At 54.0% G+C, this 18,052-nt stretch overlaps 1 protein-coding gene across 2 annotated transcripts in view; it reads left to right on the top strand.

Annotated features, from left to right (window-relative positions):
- Positions 1-18,052, top strand: part of STK32B (serine/threonine kinase 32B) — a 369,362-nt gene that overhangs the window by 344,843 nt on the left and 6,467 nt on the right. For both annotated transcript variants that reach the window (XM_036085909.2, XM_036085907.2), the window contains 4 exons: positions 113-229; positions 2,399-2,524; positions 5,273-5,404; positions 7,105-7,169. In XM_036085909.2, coding sequence (XP_035941802.1) covers positions 113-229; positions 2,399-2,524; positions 5,273-5,404; positions 7,105-7,169 — 440 coding nt within the window. The remainder of the gene's footprint in view (positions 1-112; positions 230-2,398; positions 2,525-5,272; positions 5,405-7,104; positions 7,170-18,052) is intronic.

Here is an 18,052-nt window from a genome sequence, read left to right as displayed (position 1 = left end):
ATGTGAAGGGAAAGAATAAAGCCACCCCCTGGTGTCTACACCGTTTTAACCGCATGCGCGGTGTCTTCCGATTGGCTTCTCTCTGACTCCCTGTCTGGTCCTTTGCTTGCAGAGACCGTATGAAATCCACTCGGCCACACCCATTGATGAGATCCTCAACATGTTCAAGGTGGAGCGCGTCCACTACTCCTCCACGTGGTGCAAAGGCATGGTGGCACTGCTGAAGAAGGTAAGGGGACAGCCACCAGCCGGCCAGGCCTGGGGGCCGAAGTCAGTGCAGAAAGAGGCCTCCCAGCACATTCAGGCATGAGAGAAGGAACGGAATGCCAGTGGTGGGCTGGATAAAGTGGGCAGAGCGCTCACACCACATCGTAAGCCCACTCACAGTCTCGCGTCCAGGATCACAGAGCCACTGGGTGCTAGAGTCCGCTTGGAGACACGTCTGCGGCAGCAGGGCCCCGGGCTCTTTTCACTCTACTACAGGCTCCTGATAAATAGAAATACTTAACGCGTACGGCTCTTTAAAATTGTTGCCACAGATGGTCTTTTAAATCGCTGAGCTTTAAGAAATGGGGCATCTCCTGACTTTTTCCAGGAGCTAGAATTGACTAGAACAAAGCACTGGGTCCCCAAGGGTGTCGCCTGGGCCAGCAGCGGCAGGAGAAGCAGCAACAGCGGGGAGCATGTTGGAAATGCAGATTCCCAGGCTCCACCCAGACCTTCTGACTCAGAAACTCTGGGGGTGGGGGGGCCCTGTGGTTTGTATTTCCATCAGCTTCCCGGGTGGTTCTGAAGCCCGCTCGAGTTCGGCGCAGTAGGGCTGTGGTGCCCTCCTTTGGAGGCTGGCATTTAGCTTTCCTGCCTTGGGATCCCCCGAGATGCTCAGGGTGGATGGAGTCTGGCACGTGGTTGGGACCCAATCATTTGTAGAAGGACGACGGTAACGGCAGCCAGCAGTGCTTGAGGGAATGTCGTGTTCTGGGCCGGGCGCTGGCTCTTCGCAGTCCTCACAGCCCTGGGAGCCCATATTAGAGGTGAGAACACAGAGGCTCAGGAGGGCACAGTCCCGTCCGCGCCACAGGGCTGTCTGAGGGCAGAGGCGAGGTTTGAATCCAGGCTCTCCCCGCTCCAGACACCGCTGTTCTTCCCTACACCGCTGTCCATGACGAAGCTGCTTTAGAGGAGATTCAGTACTTGCTTCTTGGAAGTCAGGGGTCCTTAGAACCCACTGCTGACTAGAATCACCTGGATGCCCTACACCCGGGCCAGGGCCTGCCCCCCTCCCTGCCCCCTGCACCCAGGGGCACTGCTTGTCCTGAACAGGGAACTCCCACGGAGCACGGGAGTGGAGTGTCTGTTTAAAGCTGCACCTGCTGTTTTGGGGCAGCCCCTGGGAGAAGGCTGCCATGACCAGCAGATAGGACTTTGCCAGGTGTCCTCACGTGGTGTGACCGCAGCCTGCTCGCTGGGCACAGCTGGGAGATTTCTGCAGTGTCGGGGGACGGGGTGGGGAGCAAACTGGCAGGGGCGCTCTGACTTCTAGCTCCCACCTGTTGGCAGCCGGGTGCCCACACCCCCCTTAGCATTGGCCAGGCCCTTACCAATCACCTTGGGTCCCATCCTAATCATGCGCTGGAAATGGAAGAGTTGCCTTCCTTCTCTAGAGGAGGAAACAGGTGCACAGCCTTCAGCAGCCTGTCCCCGCCTCGCAGCTGGGGTGGGGGTGGGAGTGGGGGGTTGGCAGGCCCGGGGCAAGGACCCCTGTCTGTCACTGTTAGCCCAAGTGTTCTTTGTGCTAGGTAAGCCAGTACGTATTTGAAAAGCTGAAAGCCCCATTTGGGTGCAAGGTAGTACTGCGTGGCTGTTTTTTATATATACTGCATTATCCCGTATTAGCAAAAATTCTATTTGAGGCGAAGCTAAAATTTATACCCTTGGCTACAAATGAGGCCACTCCATCAGGCCACAGAGGTCACCACAGAGCTGCCCAGGGATAAATTCTATTACACTTTCTCGCACATCCGTTACCAAGCTGACAGTCTCAAGATGAGGTGGCTAATTCTTTTTATATTTAATTGGAAGCCTCTGCAGACATCAGCGCGAGTGGGATGTCATGGGCACTAGTCCCCAAGGACAGCACAGTGGCTGAAAATCCAGGTCCTGCCGAAGAGTCTCTTTCTGGGTGACCATTTGGAAGCAGCCTGCCCTCTGGGTTCCTCTCTGGCGACAGAGGGCTGAGTGTAGGTGATGCTTCCGACAATGGCAACACAGAGCACAGAATTAATGGAGCATAAAAAGCAGAGGCACCTTCATTTTTGCTAGATTTCCACCTTCGGGGTCCCCGTTAACCTCAGCGGGGCACATAGCTCAGGCAAGCACATTTGCCCTCTGCCCGCAGCTCCTGACCAAGGACCCTGAGAGCCGCCTGTCCAGCCTCGGTGACGTTCAGAGCGCACCCTACTTGGCCGACATGAACTGGGATGCTGTGTTCGAGAAGGCGCTGACGCCCGGCTTTGTGCCTAATGTGAGTGGGGGTATGGTCCACTGGCATGCCACCCCTCTGCGGGGTCCCCTGCCCTGCTCTGGAGGAACACCCCGAAGCTGGCCGGGGAGGCCTCTGCTGGCCATGGCCACAGGAGCTCCAAAGGGTTCACATCACGCAGAGATCGACTGTGGATTTGGACCTCTTTTCCAGGATTCCACCTGGGAAGCTTCTCTCCTTGTAGAAGGTCTTTTTGGGCACAGAGCTTCCTTTCTTTTATTGAATCACACCCACTGTGTGCGCAGGTCCAGGCACTGGGGGGGAGAATCACGCCAACCTATGTGCATCCACCCACCCATTCATCCACCCACCCACCGATCCAGCCGGCCTGTATTCACTGAATACCTGCATGTGCAGGCACTGCGTGTGACTCGAGGGGAACCCCTATAAAGAAAACAGTCTTGGTGCCCATTGTCAGGGAGCTTGCAGATGAGAGCAGGCCTCCTCAACTGTGCTGCAGTTAGTTGGCCTTACGACCAGACGATTCTTGGGTGGGGGCCTGTCCTGTCCATCGGAGGCTAGCGGCATCCCTGGACTCTACCCGCAAAGTGCTCGTAGTTCTCCCCAGCTGTGACAACCAAAACAGCTGTCCCCTGTTGACAACCAGTGCGCTAGGAATTTTGTACCAATAATAAGCCAATCAACATACAAAGGCACCTATAGTGACCCAGGGCTGGGTCCTGGAGGGAGACTGCAGGCTGTCCCACCCTGGGGGCACAGGCCGTAGAGACTTGGGTGCACTACCACCTCTGTGACCTCGGGTGTACACCAGAAGGGGTTCTTCACCTGTACTGGGGAGATGAGAGAAATCACACACACACACACACACACACACACACACACCGAACTTGGGAAGAGTAAGTGCCAAGAGGCCTCCCAAGACTCGGAGCAGAACCTGGTACTCAGTGAGCCCTCAGTAAATACCACCCTGGTAATGGCTGTTTTAATTAATAAACCTGCTGGAGTTCTGGACTCACTTCCCTTGGTTGGCTTCCCTCAGAACGCGCACTCCGGATATGCCAAAGAAATAGGCTAGCCTCCTTGGTGGTCCTCTTCTGCCCGGCATATGCCAGATTGCCAAAACCCAGGGATCTCGATGCAGTCCTTTGTATGGAGCACAAATTGCCTAAAGCTGTCTCCCTGTTGCCAGGGCTGAGCCTTCCCCAAGGCTGTGTGCCAGATGCCTGGGTGACCCTTGGGGCCAACGTGGGTTGTGTCCATCAGCCTTTTGTAGACCGCACCTCCTGCTCTTCCCCAAGCCCACCCAAACACACTCATGCACACTCACAAGCACACGCACACTCGCACTCGCGCACACTTCCACACAAACACGTGCAGAGGACCCCTGCTTCAGCCACACCCGGACGCCTGCCGTTGTGCCCTCTGGCCACACTGTGTCTCGGCCATATACCTGTGCACACGCTCTTTCCCCCTCTGGGGATGCCCTTCCTCTCCTTGTCCCCTGGCATCTCCTGTCCCTACTTCAAGACCGCTTCAAACCCAGCGACTGGCCCATTTGAGGGTCTCAGTAACTGCATTCTGGAAGGGAGGCAGACTTAAGCATTGCCTCCGATGGGACACGCCCCAGGCCAGCCCCCCACCTCCTTACCTAGAGTGAATCGCAGCCTCTCTGATCCTCCACTGGACGGGTGCGTAGATGTACATGAGCAGTTAATATCGTTCTGTTACAGTGCGTCTGCCATCCCCTGAGAGCTTCGGAGGCCAGAGCCCATGTAGCCTGGGCCGGCCTCTGCCTGAGAGAGACCCCAGAGCAATGGGTGGTGCTAGAAGGCACTAGAAGTTCTTGATGTGTGATTGTCACACAGATATAAATGGATGAATGATAATGGTCCAATGGGATTGAGTGTTCTGTGTGCCAGGCATTGTTCTAAAATTCCACGAGCATTATCTCATATAAGTTCCACGACAGGGAAGTGCTTCTCGTAGGTAGTATTCTCAGGTTAAGTAACTTGCCCACGATTACTCAGTGAGAAATTGACCACAGGGAGTCTATATCCAGAGCCTGCATTGAAAGGAATGAATGAGTGAGTGAATGAATGAATGAATGAATGGCAAATAAATCAGGCCAGGAAAGATTTGGACCAGCTTTTTGGAAGAGGTCCCTGTGCGCCTCCAGACTGTGGATGGCATAACCACCAGGCTGTATTGCCTGAGGGGACTGGCGTCCCTAGCTGGGTCCCAGGATGGACAACGGCCACCTGGCCCCTTGGGCACACAGTCCAGAAGTCAGGGAGACAAAATTCCTCCTAACCAAAGTGGGTGGAGCCTAGCCTGTCTCCGGCTGAGGGGTAAGAGGGAGCTGGCATGGGGAACTGGGAGGATTATGGCCAGAAATGGCATTTTAAAACTAAATTATTAAAAAGGATAGTTACAGAAAAAATAGTCATAACATGAGAATGTGTGTGTGATAAAATAAGTGGTTAAGTCAGATTGGGAAACTGAACTCAGCCTGGCAAAAGGAACCTTCACAGGAAGGAGAATGAAGAGTCATGTAGATGTTAATGGGGTTGGGGGGATACGAGGATAAATGAATGAGGGCTGCAGGGAGAATGTGCTTCTCCTCACCAGAAAAAAAAGACGTAACTGTGTACCCCACTGTAGTAGTTAATCATTACGTTGAATGAATGTTGGATGGAATGAATGAATGAATGAATGTCCAAGGATGGGGGGAACCAAGACACTCGAGGCTGCTTTTCCGCTTGCTTTCAGAAGGGGAGATTGAACTGTGATCCCACATTTGAACTTGAAGAAATGATCCTCGAATCCAAGCCTCTTCACAAAAAGAAGAAGAGGTTGGCGAAGAACAGGTCCAAAGACGGCACAAAGGACAGCTGTCCTCTGGTGAGCAGGGTCTCAGGAGCGGACCCTGGGAGGGGAGGGATCCTAGACTCCAGGGAACAGAAAGGAGCGAGCCTGTTTTTAGGCATGTCACTCGGCCTCTCCACACACCTTCATTTGCAGTCAGTAAAATGGCTCCATCAATGGAGTGGTTTTTACAGCGAAACCGAGGGAACCGCCGCGCGTGCACATGTCCGTAGGAGCCGCTCACGTGGCCGCGAGTCCTAGTGCAGGGGCCTCGTGCATCTCTGGGCAGGAGTGGAAGAATGCATGCCATGCGGGGGGACACCGCGCCGTGCCGGGCAGTCCTGGGCGCCCTCTGGAAAGACTGTGCTGTGGGGGTACCCTGGGGGCGGGGGGCTGCCTTTCGTGGGCCCCGGGCACAACGTGGTGACTTAAAGCCACCAAAACATGTTCTCTCACCGTTCTGGAGGCCGCAGTTCAAAATCAAGGTATGGACAGAGCTAGGCTCTCTCCAAAGGCTGTGGGGGGGGGGGGGCGCGCGGGGGTCCTTCAGTGCCCCTCCCACTTCCAGTGGCACCAGTGGGCTTCAGCTGCTTCCACCGGTACCTGCCTCCTTCACCACGTGGTGCTTTCCTGTCCGTGTCTCTGGGCCTTCACAGGGCCTTCTTCTAAGGACACCAGATATTGGTTGAGGGCCCATCCTACTCTAGTAGGACCTCAAAGACCCTGTTTCCAAATAAGGTCACATTCACCATTACCAGGGCTTAGGACTTCAACACGTCTTTTTTTTTTTTTTTTGGTAAGATTTTATTTATTTATTTTAGAGAGATCGAGAGAGAGCTAGTGAGGTGGAGCAGCAGGGGAGGGAGGAGGAGAAAGAATCTGAAGCAGACTCCTTGCTCACTGTGGAGCCCGACTCAGGGCTCGATCCCACAACCTGTGAGATCATGACCTGAGTCCAAACCAAGAGCCAAGCACTTAACGGACTGAGCCAACGAGGTGCCCCTTGACACATCTTTTTAAGGGGCATGATTCAACCCACAGCTGCTTATTCCCCCATAAAAAAGATTTAAAATTATATTTGACAACCATATGGGTATGAAGATGAAGATAGCTTTCAATGCTAAAAGTTCTTTCTTTCCCCTCCTTATTTTAAAAGAAATCAAAACATCTTTGTAGCCCCTAAAAGTACTGTGGGCCCTAGGCCCTAGGCCTGCTGAGCCTAATGCAGAAGCTGGCCTGGAGACACCTGCGTGCGTGTTAACAAGCGCGCACGAGGGTGGGTGGGGTTCTGCACAGGCGTGCAGTATCCATCCGGCATTCGTGCAGCCTCTGAGACCTGGGTTACAGAGCACTTGTTCTTGGCATCTGTTCTTGAAGAGGGTGAGCACCTTTGCAAGGTGGTCTTGAAATTCTACCCCCCTCCCATCCCACTTCTTAATAGGCCTAATGAACAATCCAGCAATCGGGAAACCCAACTTCATGATTTTCAACCCATATTCCATTCCAACATGACTTTTAAGTTGGATTTAATGGCTTAAAATTGAGGCAAACATCTTCATCTGCCAGGCTCCCCTTATAGCCGCCCATACCGTCAGGGCTGCTCAGCCACATAGCTCATCCCCAGCCCCAGGCATCGGCAGTCCCATTTAGATCCAGCTTTGTTCGTGGTCACTCCTCTGTCATGGCTCCCTGGAGGGTGCTCCGTCATTTACGCTCCCCTCTCTGCTCTTTGGCAGAATGGACACCTCCAGCAGTGCTTGGAGACCGTGCGGAAGGAATTCATCATATTCAACAGAGAGAAGTAAGTCCTCCACCAGCATCTGCTGGACAGAGCCCTCCCAGATGGCAGCACGTCTCCCCGGGAGAATGGTGGTCCCTGCCCCCCCGCGAAGCCAGTCATGGTGCGGGAAGGGAAGCAGCAGGTGGCCCCGTGTTCTAATCCTGCCTCTGCCGTGCGAGCCAGACACCACCTTCATTCCCTGGACCTCAGGGTCTTCATGCAAAGTGGGGTAGCCATGGCAGGACCGGGCCGGCCCACAGGGATGCCGGTGCAGCGGGGCAGACTCGGGGATGGCTCGGGGCCAGAGCTCTGGATGGAAAGCGCCCAGGGTCTGCCCCTGCCAGACTGACCTGCCCCTACCAGAGTGACCGTACTGGACGGGACGGCTCACTTCACTAAGCCTCATTTTCAGCATAGACAGGATGGAAATCCCTCCCTTGCAGTATGGTTGTTGCCAGATTAAAGGAGGCTGTGGATACCATGCCTGACAAGGTCAGAGTCCTCATGGAAAGGTTACTGTTATTGTTACGATTTAATGGGGTGAGGCGGTGGGGGCTGGCTGGGCAGGCACGCCGGCATCACTGGGCTGGCAGGACCCGGGACAGCGCCAGGTTAGGAGGGGCTCGGGGGGGTCTGAGCGGGCCCCAGCACTGCCCGTACAGGGTCGGTCAGCAAAGGAAGCAGAAGACTCAGGCTTGGTCCCAGCAGGGTTACTGTCAGCGGCTCATCCAACTGGGGCTGATTGGCCAGAGCAGGATTCGGGCAGCGGTGGGACCGTGGGGTGGGCGCCGAAGCCCTGCAGGCAGGGCGAGCAGCAGACCAGTTGCATCTGACGGACACTGAACTGGGCCCTGGGCTCGCAGGGCCTCTCACGTACGCTTCCAGCCCTCCGGGAGCGCCGGATGGGAAAGTCCCAGCGGGAGCCCTGTGCCGCACCCGGACTGCGCTGTTCTCGCTCACAGCAGGTGACAGCAACAGAGAGCACGTTACCAGGGGAAACACGGCAGCCCCGGCTGCGGCTCTCACAGCAGGTGCCGGGCTCAGCCTGGGGGTCAGGGAAGCTCCCCGAGGCACCATGCCCGGCTGAGCCCAGAGGGGGGAGGAGGGGAAGGGCGTGGAGGGCCAGGAGTGAGGACGGTACACTGAGAAGCAAAACGTAGACGTCACAGCCAGTGAAGAAGTTTGACTTTGAGGGGCATGCACGGGGGCGGGCAGTGGTGGAAGGTGAGGGACCCCGTTCAGGAAGTTGCTTGGGTTCCAGCCAGTGGGCTGCCGGGCAGGGCCCCATTCCCCGTGAGGCACTGGGACAGGCCGGTCACTTGTCCTGGGCGGCGACAGCTCTCTGACCGGGGGGTGCCCGGGTCAGCCCAGATACACACACCAGGCCGAAGCAGCAGCCTCACCCCTGCGGGACCGCGTCTGTCTGGTGTCCCTGTTCTGGCCCGCAGAACGAGAAGGGCCTCTGTGACCGCGGTCCATCAGGCCTGGGGAAGGTGGCCGCCGACACGGGGGTGGTTTCAGAGCTCACCATCATTTCCCTGCTGTCCTGCCAGCTCTGAGGCTCACGGTCCCTCCCCAGTCTAGAAACCCGGTTCCAGGAACTTCTGCTCAAGCCATCTCGGGGACTGTGCACCACGGGCTCCAGGCAGCCGTGCTCCGGACCCGTCCTCCCTTCAGGCGTGGACGGAGGGGTCCTCAGAGAGCACCTGCTGGCCGACGTGAGCCTGCGGGAGGCCTGAGCAGGGACGGGCCGAAGCGGGCAGCGGTGGTGTGTCGCCCTGTGCCGTGTGCCGGAAGATGCTTCCTTTGGAATCCAAAGAATCCAAATGATTTCCTCCTACATGAAAATGAAAACGAGATATGCCTCCTTGTGTCGTTGAGGGGTCGCATCTGGCTGCGTTTAGCAGGAACGCCACTGTCTCGTGCCTTCAACCAGTAGGATGTTCTTTCTCACATGGAGAAGTGAGTGGATCAGGGAAATGTAGTAGGATCGCCCAGCCGTGCAGAGGACCCCTTAGAGATGTGTGGTCTTGGATCTGAAGTGAGGCTGGCACAGTGAACAGAGGTTGGCGAAAGAAAGAAAGAGAGCAGAGCCGTTTCCCAGACAGGAAGCGTCCGGGTCCGGGATCAGCGTGTGCGGAAGCCGCAGGAGACTGGGAAGAGATGGCTGACTGTAGGGGGCGCTGTGGGCATGGGGTCCGAGCTGTCGTTCCTGCTCTTGCGTCCATCCCTCTCTGGTCACCTGAGCTGCCCCCCCCACACACACACACCCAGGGGCCCCGAAGGCTGGTAGGCTCGCTCCCACCTGCCATATGCAGGGCCTCGCTGCGTCCCACCGGGATGCTGTCTGAGCCTCGCTGCAGGGCCTCGCTGCGTCCCACCGGGATGCTGTCTGAGCACCATGTCGACCCCTCCACGTCCAACCCCATTCCTGCTGCACAGGGAACATGGGAAAGGAGCCACATCACAACCACCACAGCCCTCCCTGCTGCAGTTTCTCATCTGTACATGCCTGTGAGGAGTCCATTCGTGAGGCACAGCTTTCCCGAAGCCAAGAGTTTTCCTTTTAAACCCAGAAAAAACGGGGGACCTGTTTGTCCCCCACCCCATTCTGCAACCCTGTGATTGCAGCACCTGCCATGTTGGCACTTGAGCAGTTGGAACATTAAACCTTCCTATCTGACATCCGCCAGTGGCCGGGGGCCTGACTGGGGAGGGGATGCCGAGACGCGGAGCCGGGCTCCCCTTCACACTCGCTGGGGCCCCACTGCCCCGGGCAGCCTCCAGCGGCTGTCAGCTTTCCTTCGCGCACCAGGCCATCAGCTCACGGCAGACTGGGCCAGCTCCTGCTGCACAGGGGGCCACCGAGGTGAATCAGAAGGAAGGGCCCTGGTCACAGGAGTATACATCACAAACCCCGGGGGAATGTGGGGGGAGGGGGTATTAGCATTTGCAGTTGCTGCACCTGTTATGGTTTGAATTGTGCCCCCCAGAAAGACGTGTTGAAGTTCTAGCCTCCAGTCCCTTAGAACGTGACCTCATTTGGACATAGGGTTGTTGCAGACGTAATTAGTTAAGATGAGGTCCTACTGGAGGACGGGGCTGTCATCCCTACTCCAATATGACTCCCAAGCTGCAAGGGTATGGAGACAGGAACGCCAGGGATGGCCAGCTGCCACCAGAAGCTGGGAGAGGCCTGGACCAGATTCTCCCTCAGCCTCCAGAAGGAACCAACCCGGCTGCCAACCTTGAGTTCAGACTTCTGGCCTCCAGAACCAAGAGACAATAAGTTTCTGTTGTTGTAAGCCCCCCAGATGGTGGTGATGTGTTACAGCCGCCTTACGGAATGGATACCGCACCCTCTGAGTCAGAGGCTGGCTGGTCAGCGAACAGGCCTGGTGGTGTGCATTTTAACATGCTCTTGGTGTCATTTGGACGTCTCATAGTTTGAGAACTTCTGCTGAGAGAGACCGAGTGTGCTCAAACGGGGCCTCCTCTGGCAGGTTCTGAGCTGGTCACAAGAATCCCTATCTAAAACTGCAAACCTTCCAGCCCTCTGTCTCCCTCGCTCTGGGGTAGTGACCTGCAGCTCTGAGCCCTCGTGGGCTTAACTAGGCGTGCTCCCGAGGGCCTCACCCCTGCACGGCTACCTGGCCCCTGCGCAGAGCCTGTGTGCTTCCTCAGCGAGAACGAGCCCTGGGGCAGAGAAAAGGTTCCTCTCCGCCGCATTCAAGAGGAAGCCATCCTCAGTATGCAGTGCCCAGGGGATGCGGGCAGGCATCAGCCACGCCAGCTCCTCTAGGAGATTCTCATTCAGTCCTTTAACAGGAAGCCGTAATCTTGGACTGGACCCTGAGACGTGGAAGCAGATCGAGCAGGACCGGTGCCCTCAGGATGCTCGCAGGTGGCAGGGGAGATGCTGGGATGCAGACGTAGAGGGGCCACTGTGGGGACACGGAGGACATGCCCTGGGTCCGACCTCTCTGGACCTCAGGTTCTAAACAGAGAGCAAAATTTAAATGAGCACTGCCTGATTTTCTAGAAACACAGCTTATTACTGGTTTCTGGTCTCAACTGACAGAAGGCCACCAGGCCAGGTGGAACATCTGCTTCCAGGGACTGGTCCAGGGACTTGAAGGCCGTGACATCTGAGGCTTCCATTAGCTTGAGGAACATACTGTGGGTCGTGTCCTCCTATTTTGGGCCAAAGAGATGAGCGCAGTTCTTCCAAAAGGTCTTTTCAATAGCGTATGACAGAGTTTTCCAGAATCGGGAGCCCCTGGTGAGAGAGGAGTTTCAGGAGCTGGATTTTCTATCTGTGTTACCTCGTAAAGAAACCAACAGACTTAAAACCACATTAAAGTGACGTTTGGAGGCCCTGAAAATGTTATATTTAAAAAAATCGAATTCTGCCATTTGTTATACTAAATAATACTATTAATAATAATAAGCGACATCGGTATATGGTTTTATGGTTTGAGATCCCGTTTCTTTAATCCAGATTTCTTAGCCTCGGTCCTATTGACATTGGATGACGGTTGACATCAATGTTTGGATGCGGGGACTGTCCCGTGCATTGTATGAGGTTTACCAGCATCTGTGGCCTCCGCCCATCGATACCGGTAGCACTTCTGTTGTTGTGACGACCAAAACTGACCCCAGACGTTGCCCGATGTTCCCCAGCAGGCAGGTCGCCCTGGTGAGGAGTCACTGCTTTGACCCTTACTTTCCACACTTCCAGAGGTGCGTATTACGAGGATTCCCCACGTCTGCAGCTCTGAACTGAAATATGAAGGACTTGAAATCTAATCTGCCATCCCCTAGATCCTGGGCTCTCTCTGCTGCGTGTGCTTTCATCCAGCTGTTCGGCAGATGTTTAGTCAGGGTCAGATACAAGGGGACACAGCTGGGAGCAAGCCCCCCCTTGTTCTCATGTGGCTCACACTCTGACAGAATGAGCTTCAGGACCTGAAGGGAGGGGGTACTTCCGTACATGGTGTCTTTGGGGGGTGTCTCCGGTGCATCCAGGTGGGGCAGTGGCTTGCACGGAGCGGATGGCCACAAGGGCACACTTTTATTGGACACCCAGTCTATGCCATGCAGTCTGTCCATCCATCCTATGGGCCAGGTATTTTTGCCCCTCCTCCCACCCCGTTATAGGTGAAGAAGGGCAGGTTGAGGGCACATGGCGAAGAGGAGGCAGGGCTGGGGTTCCATGGAGGTAATCAGGCTCCAGAGCCCAGTGAAAAACTGCCCCTTGCCCCACATATTTAATGCTGAACAAGGAATTTCCACTAGCTGCGTAGATATCGCTTGTCGGTGAACCCGGACGTTACAGGCACAAGATCGTACACGTTCACATGACCGCAGTCTGCCCTCCTTACCCATCCCGAGACAGTATGACAGCAGCAAGCCACCGCAGGGCTCAGCTGGGGACCAGGGTGGGATGCCTGGACCAAGGCCACAGAGAGACGAACAATCAAAATGTGTTGTGACCTCATCCGCCCAGGTGGCCTCCCCGAAGGACACCGGCAGTGAGATAAGGACCCTCTATTGTGGCCCGGAGCCACTGGGGGATGGAGGCCAAGAAGCGTTATGATTCCTTTCAGGCTCAGGAACTGGATGAACGGGGCAGGCCCTGGTCCTACTGCCCTCGGTGCCATGAGCGTGGGGGCAGGGATGGTCCCAGCCTCTCTGCACCTAGGGCTCCACATCAAGGGCTGGCCTGGGTATCAGCGATCCTTGACTTTACAAGGTCTGTGCCATGGGCAGAGTACTTTGATACCCCTCTCATGTCTTTGGCAGCCCATGGGGAAGGCAGGAAATTGTTCTGCCTGCATCTTGAAGATTAATCTGTAAAGGGGAGACCTTCTCCACTGGCACATCCCCTGGCCCCATTGCTAGGGAGGGGCGAACTTCAAGGACCCCGCCTTCTGAAATCAAGGCCAGCGCATTTAGGTTCTCTCCAGTCCTTGAGATTTGATCGTGGGGTCCAAACGTCATTTATAGGTGAGGATGGACAGGAAAGAGAGCCAACAAACAGCTGAGAGCATGTCTGTTCTAACCTGTGGGGTGGGAGGAGCCCCCGCCCCCATCTGCTCCTTCCATTCTCATTGTGATTCTATTCGTAGCACGTTCCCCCCCACCCACCCATTTCACAGTTAGGGAAGCTGATAAAAGCCTAACTCTGACTATAGTGGCCTCTCTGAATCTCAGAAGGTCTCGAGGTTTTACTGCCCACTGAGGCGGAGAGGAAGGGCCCAGGTGACTGTGTTAGCTGAGGCTTTCTGGGATCGCTGCTCCACTAAGCAAGGTGGCACCTCTCCAAAGCCCAGGAAGATGGCCAGGGAAAAGCAGCTCAGTGACCTGGAACAGCGGGAGGAATTTCAGCCACAGATGAAGACAGCCTAGCAGGCGCTTGGACTGCAGAATCCTGATAGTTCCATGAATGCTCGAGATCAGGAAATCACCCGGGAGTCAGGGCCCTCTGCCAGTTCCATCAAGGGAAACTGCAGCCTGGTTGAAAAGGGGCCCCCGATCCTGACACATTCCCCCCAGCCAGTGAAAGACCCAGGAAAATACAGCATGGCGTGTTTCCAGTGGGCTGAGGGGTGACACGCGGTCCCTGACAAATAGCCCTGCATCCATACGACCCTGTTTGTCTTAGGAACGCATGCTGTCATTGGTCTGCTCAGACTTCGATTATTTAAACTCCCATCTTCTTTCCCTTTCAATCAGTTCTCTGTAGTAAAACAGAGGTACCTTATTTTGTATGGGAATACTCAGAGGCCTTATTAAATCCTTTATGAAATGAGGCTGTGTATGAATTTGAAAATTATAAATAGGATCTCTAATGGTTTGTTTTGAAGTAAATATTGTTGTTTTAATCCTGATCTAATTTTCTCTCTGTTACATCTACAAATCTCATTGCCAGCCAATTAAATGAAATAATACTGGGGCGCCTGGGTGGCTCAGTCAGTTAAGCGTCTGCCTTCGGCTCAGGTCATGATCCCAGGGTCCTGGGATCGAGCCCCACGTCGGGCTCCCTGCTCAGTGGAGAGCCTGCTTCTCCCTCTCCCTCTGCCTGCCTCTCTGCCTACTTGTGCCCTCTCTCTCTCTCTCTGTCAAATAAATAAATAAAATCTTTTAAAAAAATGAAATAATACTATCACTATGTGCATATATCGCAAACCTGTTACATGCCATGCACTGTGCCAGGTGCATTTGCATCTTATCTAAAATAAATCCTCACCATAACCTTGATTTGTAAATGCTGACATCTAGAGAAAAGGAGTCATTTGCCTGAGGTCAACAGTCAGTGTTTTGTAGAGTTGGGATCCCACATAGGTCCGGGGTGGCTTGAGCTCTTTCGTATTCTTTCCACTCTACTACTCTGGCTCTCGCCTTTAATTTTTATAAACGTTGAAACTTTAATTAAAATATCCAAGTGAAGCAAAGGAAGAGCATCACCCAGAATGTATGTAAAAGATGGAATATAAACAGTAAGATGGTCTGAAATAAGTGCTTAGGGGCAATTGGCAACTTCTCTTAGGATCCTTAACGTTGATTTCCTCCAGGTAATCCAGCTCTGGGCCCACCCCCAGGCTTCTTATGAAAAAGCCTCAGATTCTCTGCCTAAAATGCCTGCTTTGTAGGTTGCACCATATTCCTTAAAAGGATATGATGAGCTACTAGACTGCCCCCCCCCACTGTATTTGAAAAGAGGGTCTTTGCAGGAATAATCAAGTTAAGATGGTGTCGAACTGGATGAGGGTGGACCGTAATTCCAACGACTAGGGTCTCAGTAAGGAGAGGGACATTGAAGACAGAGGCAGAGACCGGAACGATGCAGCCACAGTCCAAGGTATGGCCAGGATTACCGGCAACCCCTGGAAGCTGGAGGAGACAACGAAGGATTTTCCCCCAGAGCCTTGCTGATACCTTGAATTGCACCCTTCTGGCCTCCGGAACTTCGAGAGAATACATTTCACCCAGTGGCTGGTACTTCATCAGGCAGCCCTGAGAAACACGCACACCTTCCAGGGACTGATCAAGGTTCCATGACTGGCAGCCATGAACCCTGGATTCCTCCCAAATTTTAACCAAAATTTTAAACATGCCTGTTAGTCTCAGAAAAGTTATTTTACAAGTAGTGCGAAATAAATAAAAATTATAGTGATTTCGAAAGGATGGACATCTGACACAAAAATAAATTAGTGATATTTTAATAAATTTAATAACCATCCACATATGTCCCATTGCTTCCCATTGTGGCCCTGGGAGGTTACGGAGACAGATACCAGCATAAATGCTGAATTCTCTGAGACAGTCGTAGCTGCAAGGGATGGAGAGAAAAAGCTAATGGCTTAGGTGAGCCTGGACTCATTGGGGGGCTCCTGTCGCAGGGACCCAGGCCAGGACTCACTCCTTCCTCCTCCAGGCAATTTTCTGTTTCTCTGCACTTTGAAGTCATTTTCTTTTACTGTAAACCACTTCTTTCCACACCGTGGAAGACACAGTGCTGAGAGCTCCAGAGTCTCCCAGCTCTACCACCGAACTCAAGAAAGTAGATGAAAGAGGAAGCTGAGGGAACGTCAAGAAGCAGAAGGTTTTCCAGATCTCAAATTCTAGTATCCCAGGGAATGGCTCTGATTGGCCCAACTTGAGTCAGGTGACATTCCCTGGACCAATCCGATCTAACCATCGAGGAGGCCTCTGATTGGTACGGCTTGGGTCAAGTGCCGGCCCTTACCCAATCAATAGCGAGGACCAGGGAGGTGAGGTCTATAAAAAGGCAGCGGCTGCTGTCTGAACCCCGAGCCACAAAAGCAAAATGATGGCAATGCTCTTCACTGGGAAAGTGGAATTGATAGTGTAGGGTTAATTGAGTCCAGGAGAGGAAAGAAAAGGATGCGTGACAGATACTGAAGGCTAGGGCAGATTAATAAAGAGAAAGCAGGCAGTCCCACTTGGCTTCCCATCTGACCTCCTCTTCTGGGCAGGTGAAACGTAGTAACCATACATGGATGGGGGCATGGAGGGTAAGGGGACAGACAGGGCTGGCTGCCCAGGCAGAGAGGTGAGCAGCCCCAAAGTGGACCCCTAACTCAGGCCCCTCAACTCTCAAAGATCCCTGTCTGGAGCCACAGGGCTTCCCCAAGGGAACTCCGCAGCCCAGAACTGCACTGAGGCCATTATTCACCAACAGACCAGTGCCTGGAACTCCAGACCCCCTCTCTGAGCCTACACCCAGATCAAATCCCCAAACACAGTGGCTTATAACAGCAAAGGTTTGTTTCTTATTCACGCTATATGTCTATGGCAGGTCATGAGGGGGATGGGGGTTGCTGCTCCCACGTCACCATCATCCTCCTCACTCCAAGACCCAGCCTGAAGCAGCATTTCTGGAACATCACAGTGACAGAGGAAAGAGACTTTGAGAGGGTCTAGCATCAGCACTGCTCCAGCCTGTTGGTAGCATTTCTACCCACCCTCCTTGGCCAGAACTGGGCACACAGCCCAGCCCCAGGAGCCCGGAAGTGAGATCCTGCCTGGTTCAGGGAAAGGGGCAGATCAGACTGGTAAATGCCATTAGTGACTGCCCATCCACAGCGCTGCCGGTGCATGCTTTTCTTGTGCCCCCAAATCAGTGAGGACCCCGCAAGTCTCACCTGCAAGCCAGCTCAGACACAGAAGATCAGCCTCACCTCTAAATCTAGAGACAAATCTGCTCATGCAGGCATGCAGGAAGAGACACGAGGCTGGGAAGGCAGAAAGAGCAAAGTCCTCCTTTTTTTTTTTTTTTTTTTTTTAGATTTTTTTTTAATTTATTTATTTGACAGAGAGAGAGAGATGGGGAGAGCAGAACGCAAGCAGGGCGAGTGGGAGAGGGAGAAGCAGGCTTCCCACCAAGCAGGGAGCCCAATGCGGGGCTTGATCCCAGGACTCTGGGATCATGACCTGAGCCGAAGGCAGACGCTTAACGACTGAGCCACCCCCGGTGCCCCAAAGTCCTCCTTTTGAGCCTGGGCTTGGGTCTGGAAAGCGGTGTGACCCACCCCCAGTTGCTCATCTTTTTGATGTCCCTTCTTATCCTTACCAGGGGCATTGTTAATTCTTCTCCGGAAGGTGGACGTAGGCATTCAGTGAGGAGGTGTCAGAGAACACGCTCAATACATCTCAGTCCCCATCACTCCGAAACCTGAGACTGCCTTCCCTTCCATTCTGCTCCAGCTGATCTATTTGCAACGTGGGGGAGAGAGGGAGAGGATAGCAAGATAATCTGCTACCTTTTGCTGTATCACACCCATGGTGTAGCAGGCTCCCTCCAGAGACTCCCTCAAATACGTTTGCTTTAGGCAACAGCAGATAAAACAGACAGAATTTTAATGCTTCTGGCCAAAGGCTATTATTGAACTTGTGAGATAAGGTGATCTTCCCAGTAAGTGATGAGGTTTGAAAATAGAACAGCCAGGTACACTGAGTTCTTACTTAAAGAACAGTCTTTCCGGTCTTGTGTTTTATCAATCAGAATCCCAGAGGAAATACTCAAAGGAGATATTGGTTGAAAAAGCCCTCTGTATGTCCCACCGCTCACACACAGGCTAGTGCAGTGGATTGGGGCTTCACGGAAGCCAGGAAGAGAGGGGAAGAGGGAGATCAGTGGGGGACAGGGCTGGGGAATAGATGCCCGAACTTGACTCCCCTTGCTCCTCCTGATCTCTGCGGGGCTCCCCATTGGACAAGGGCTTGGGAGCTCCCCCCAAGTCAGATTCCCAGGCACTGAGCAGGTCTGAGTGAACCTAGGGGACAATGGGAAATGGTCAGCCCAGGGGGCTTCTAAGAATTGAAGAGAGAGACTAATTCTAGAAAACACACCAAAGGCCAAAGGGAAGCAGCTGTCG

Source organism: Halichoerus grypus, chromosome 3 (assembly GCF_964656455.1).
Source record: "Halichoerus grypus chromosome 3, mHalGry1.hap1.1, whole genome shotgun sequence".
Classification (NCBI taxonomy): domain Eukaryota; kingdom Metazoa; phylum Chordata; class Mammalia; order Carnivora; family Phocidae; genus Halichoerus; species Halichoerus grypus.
This window is presented reverse-complemented; position numbering and strand designations above follow the sequence as displayed.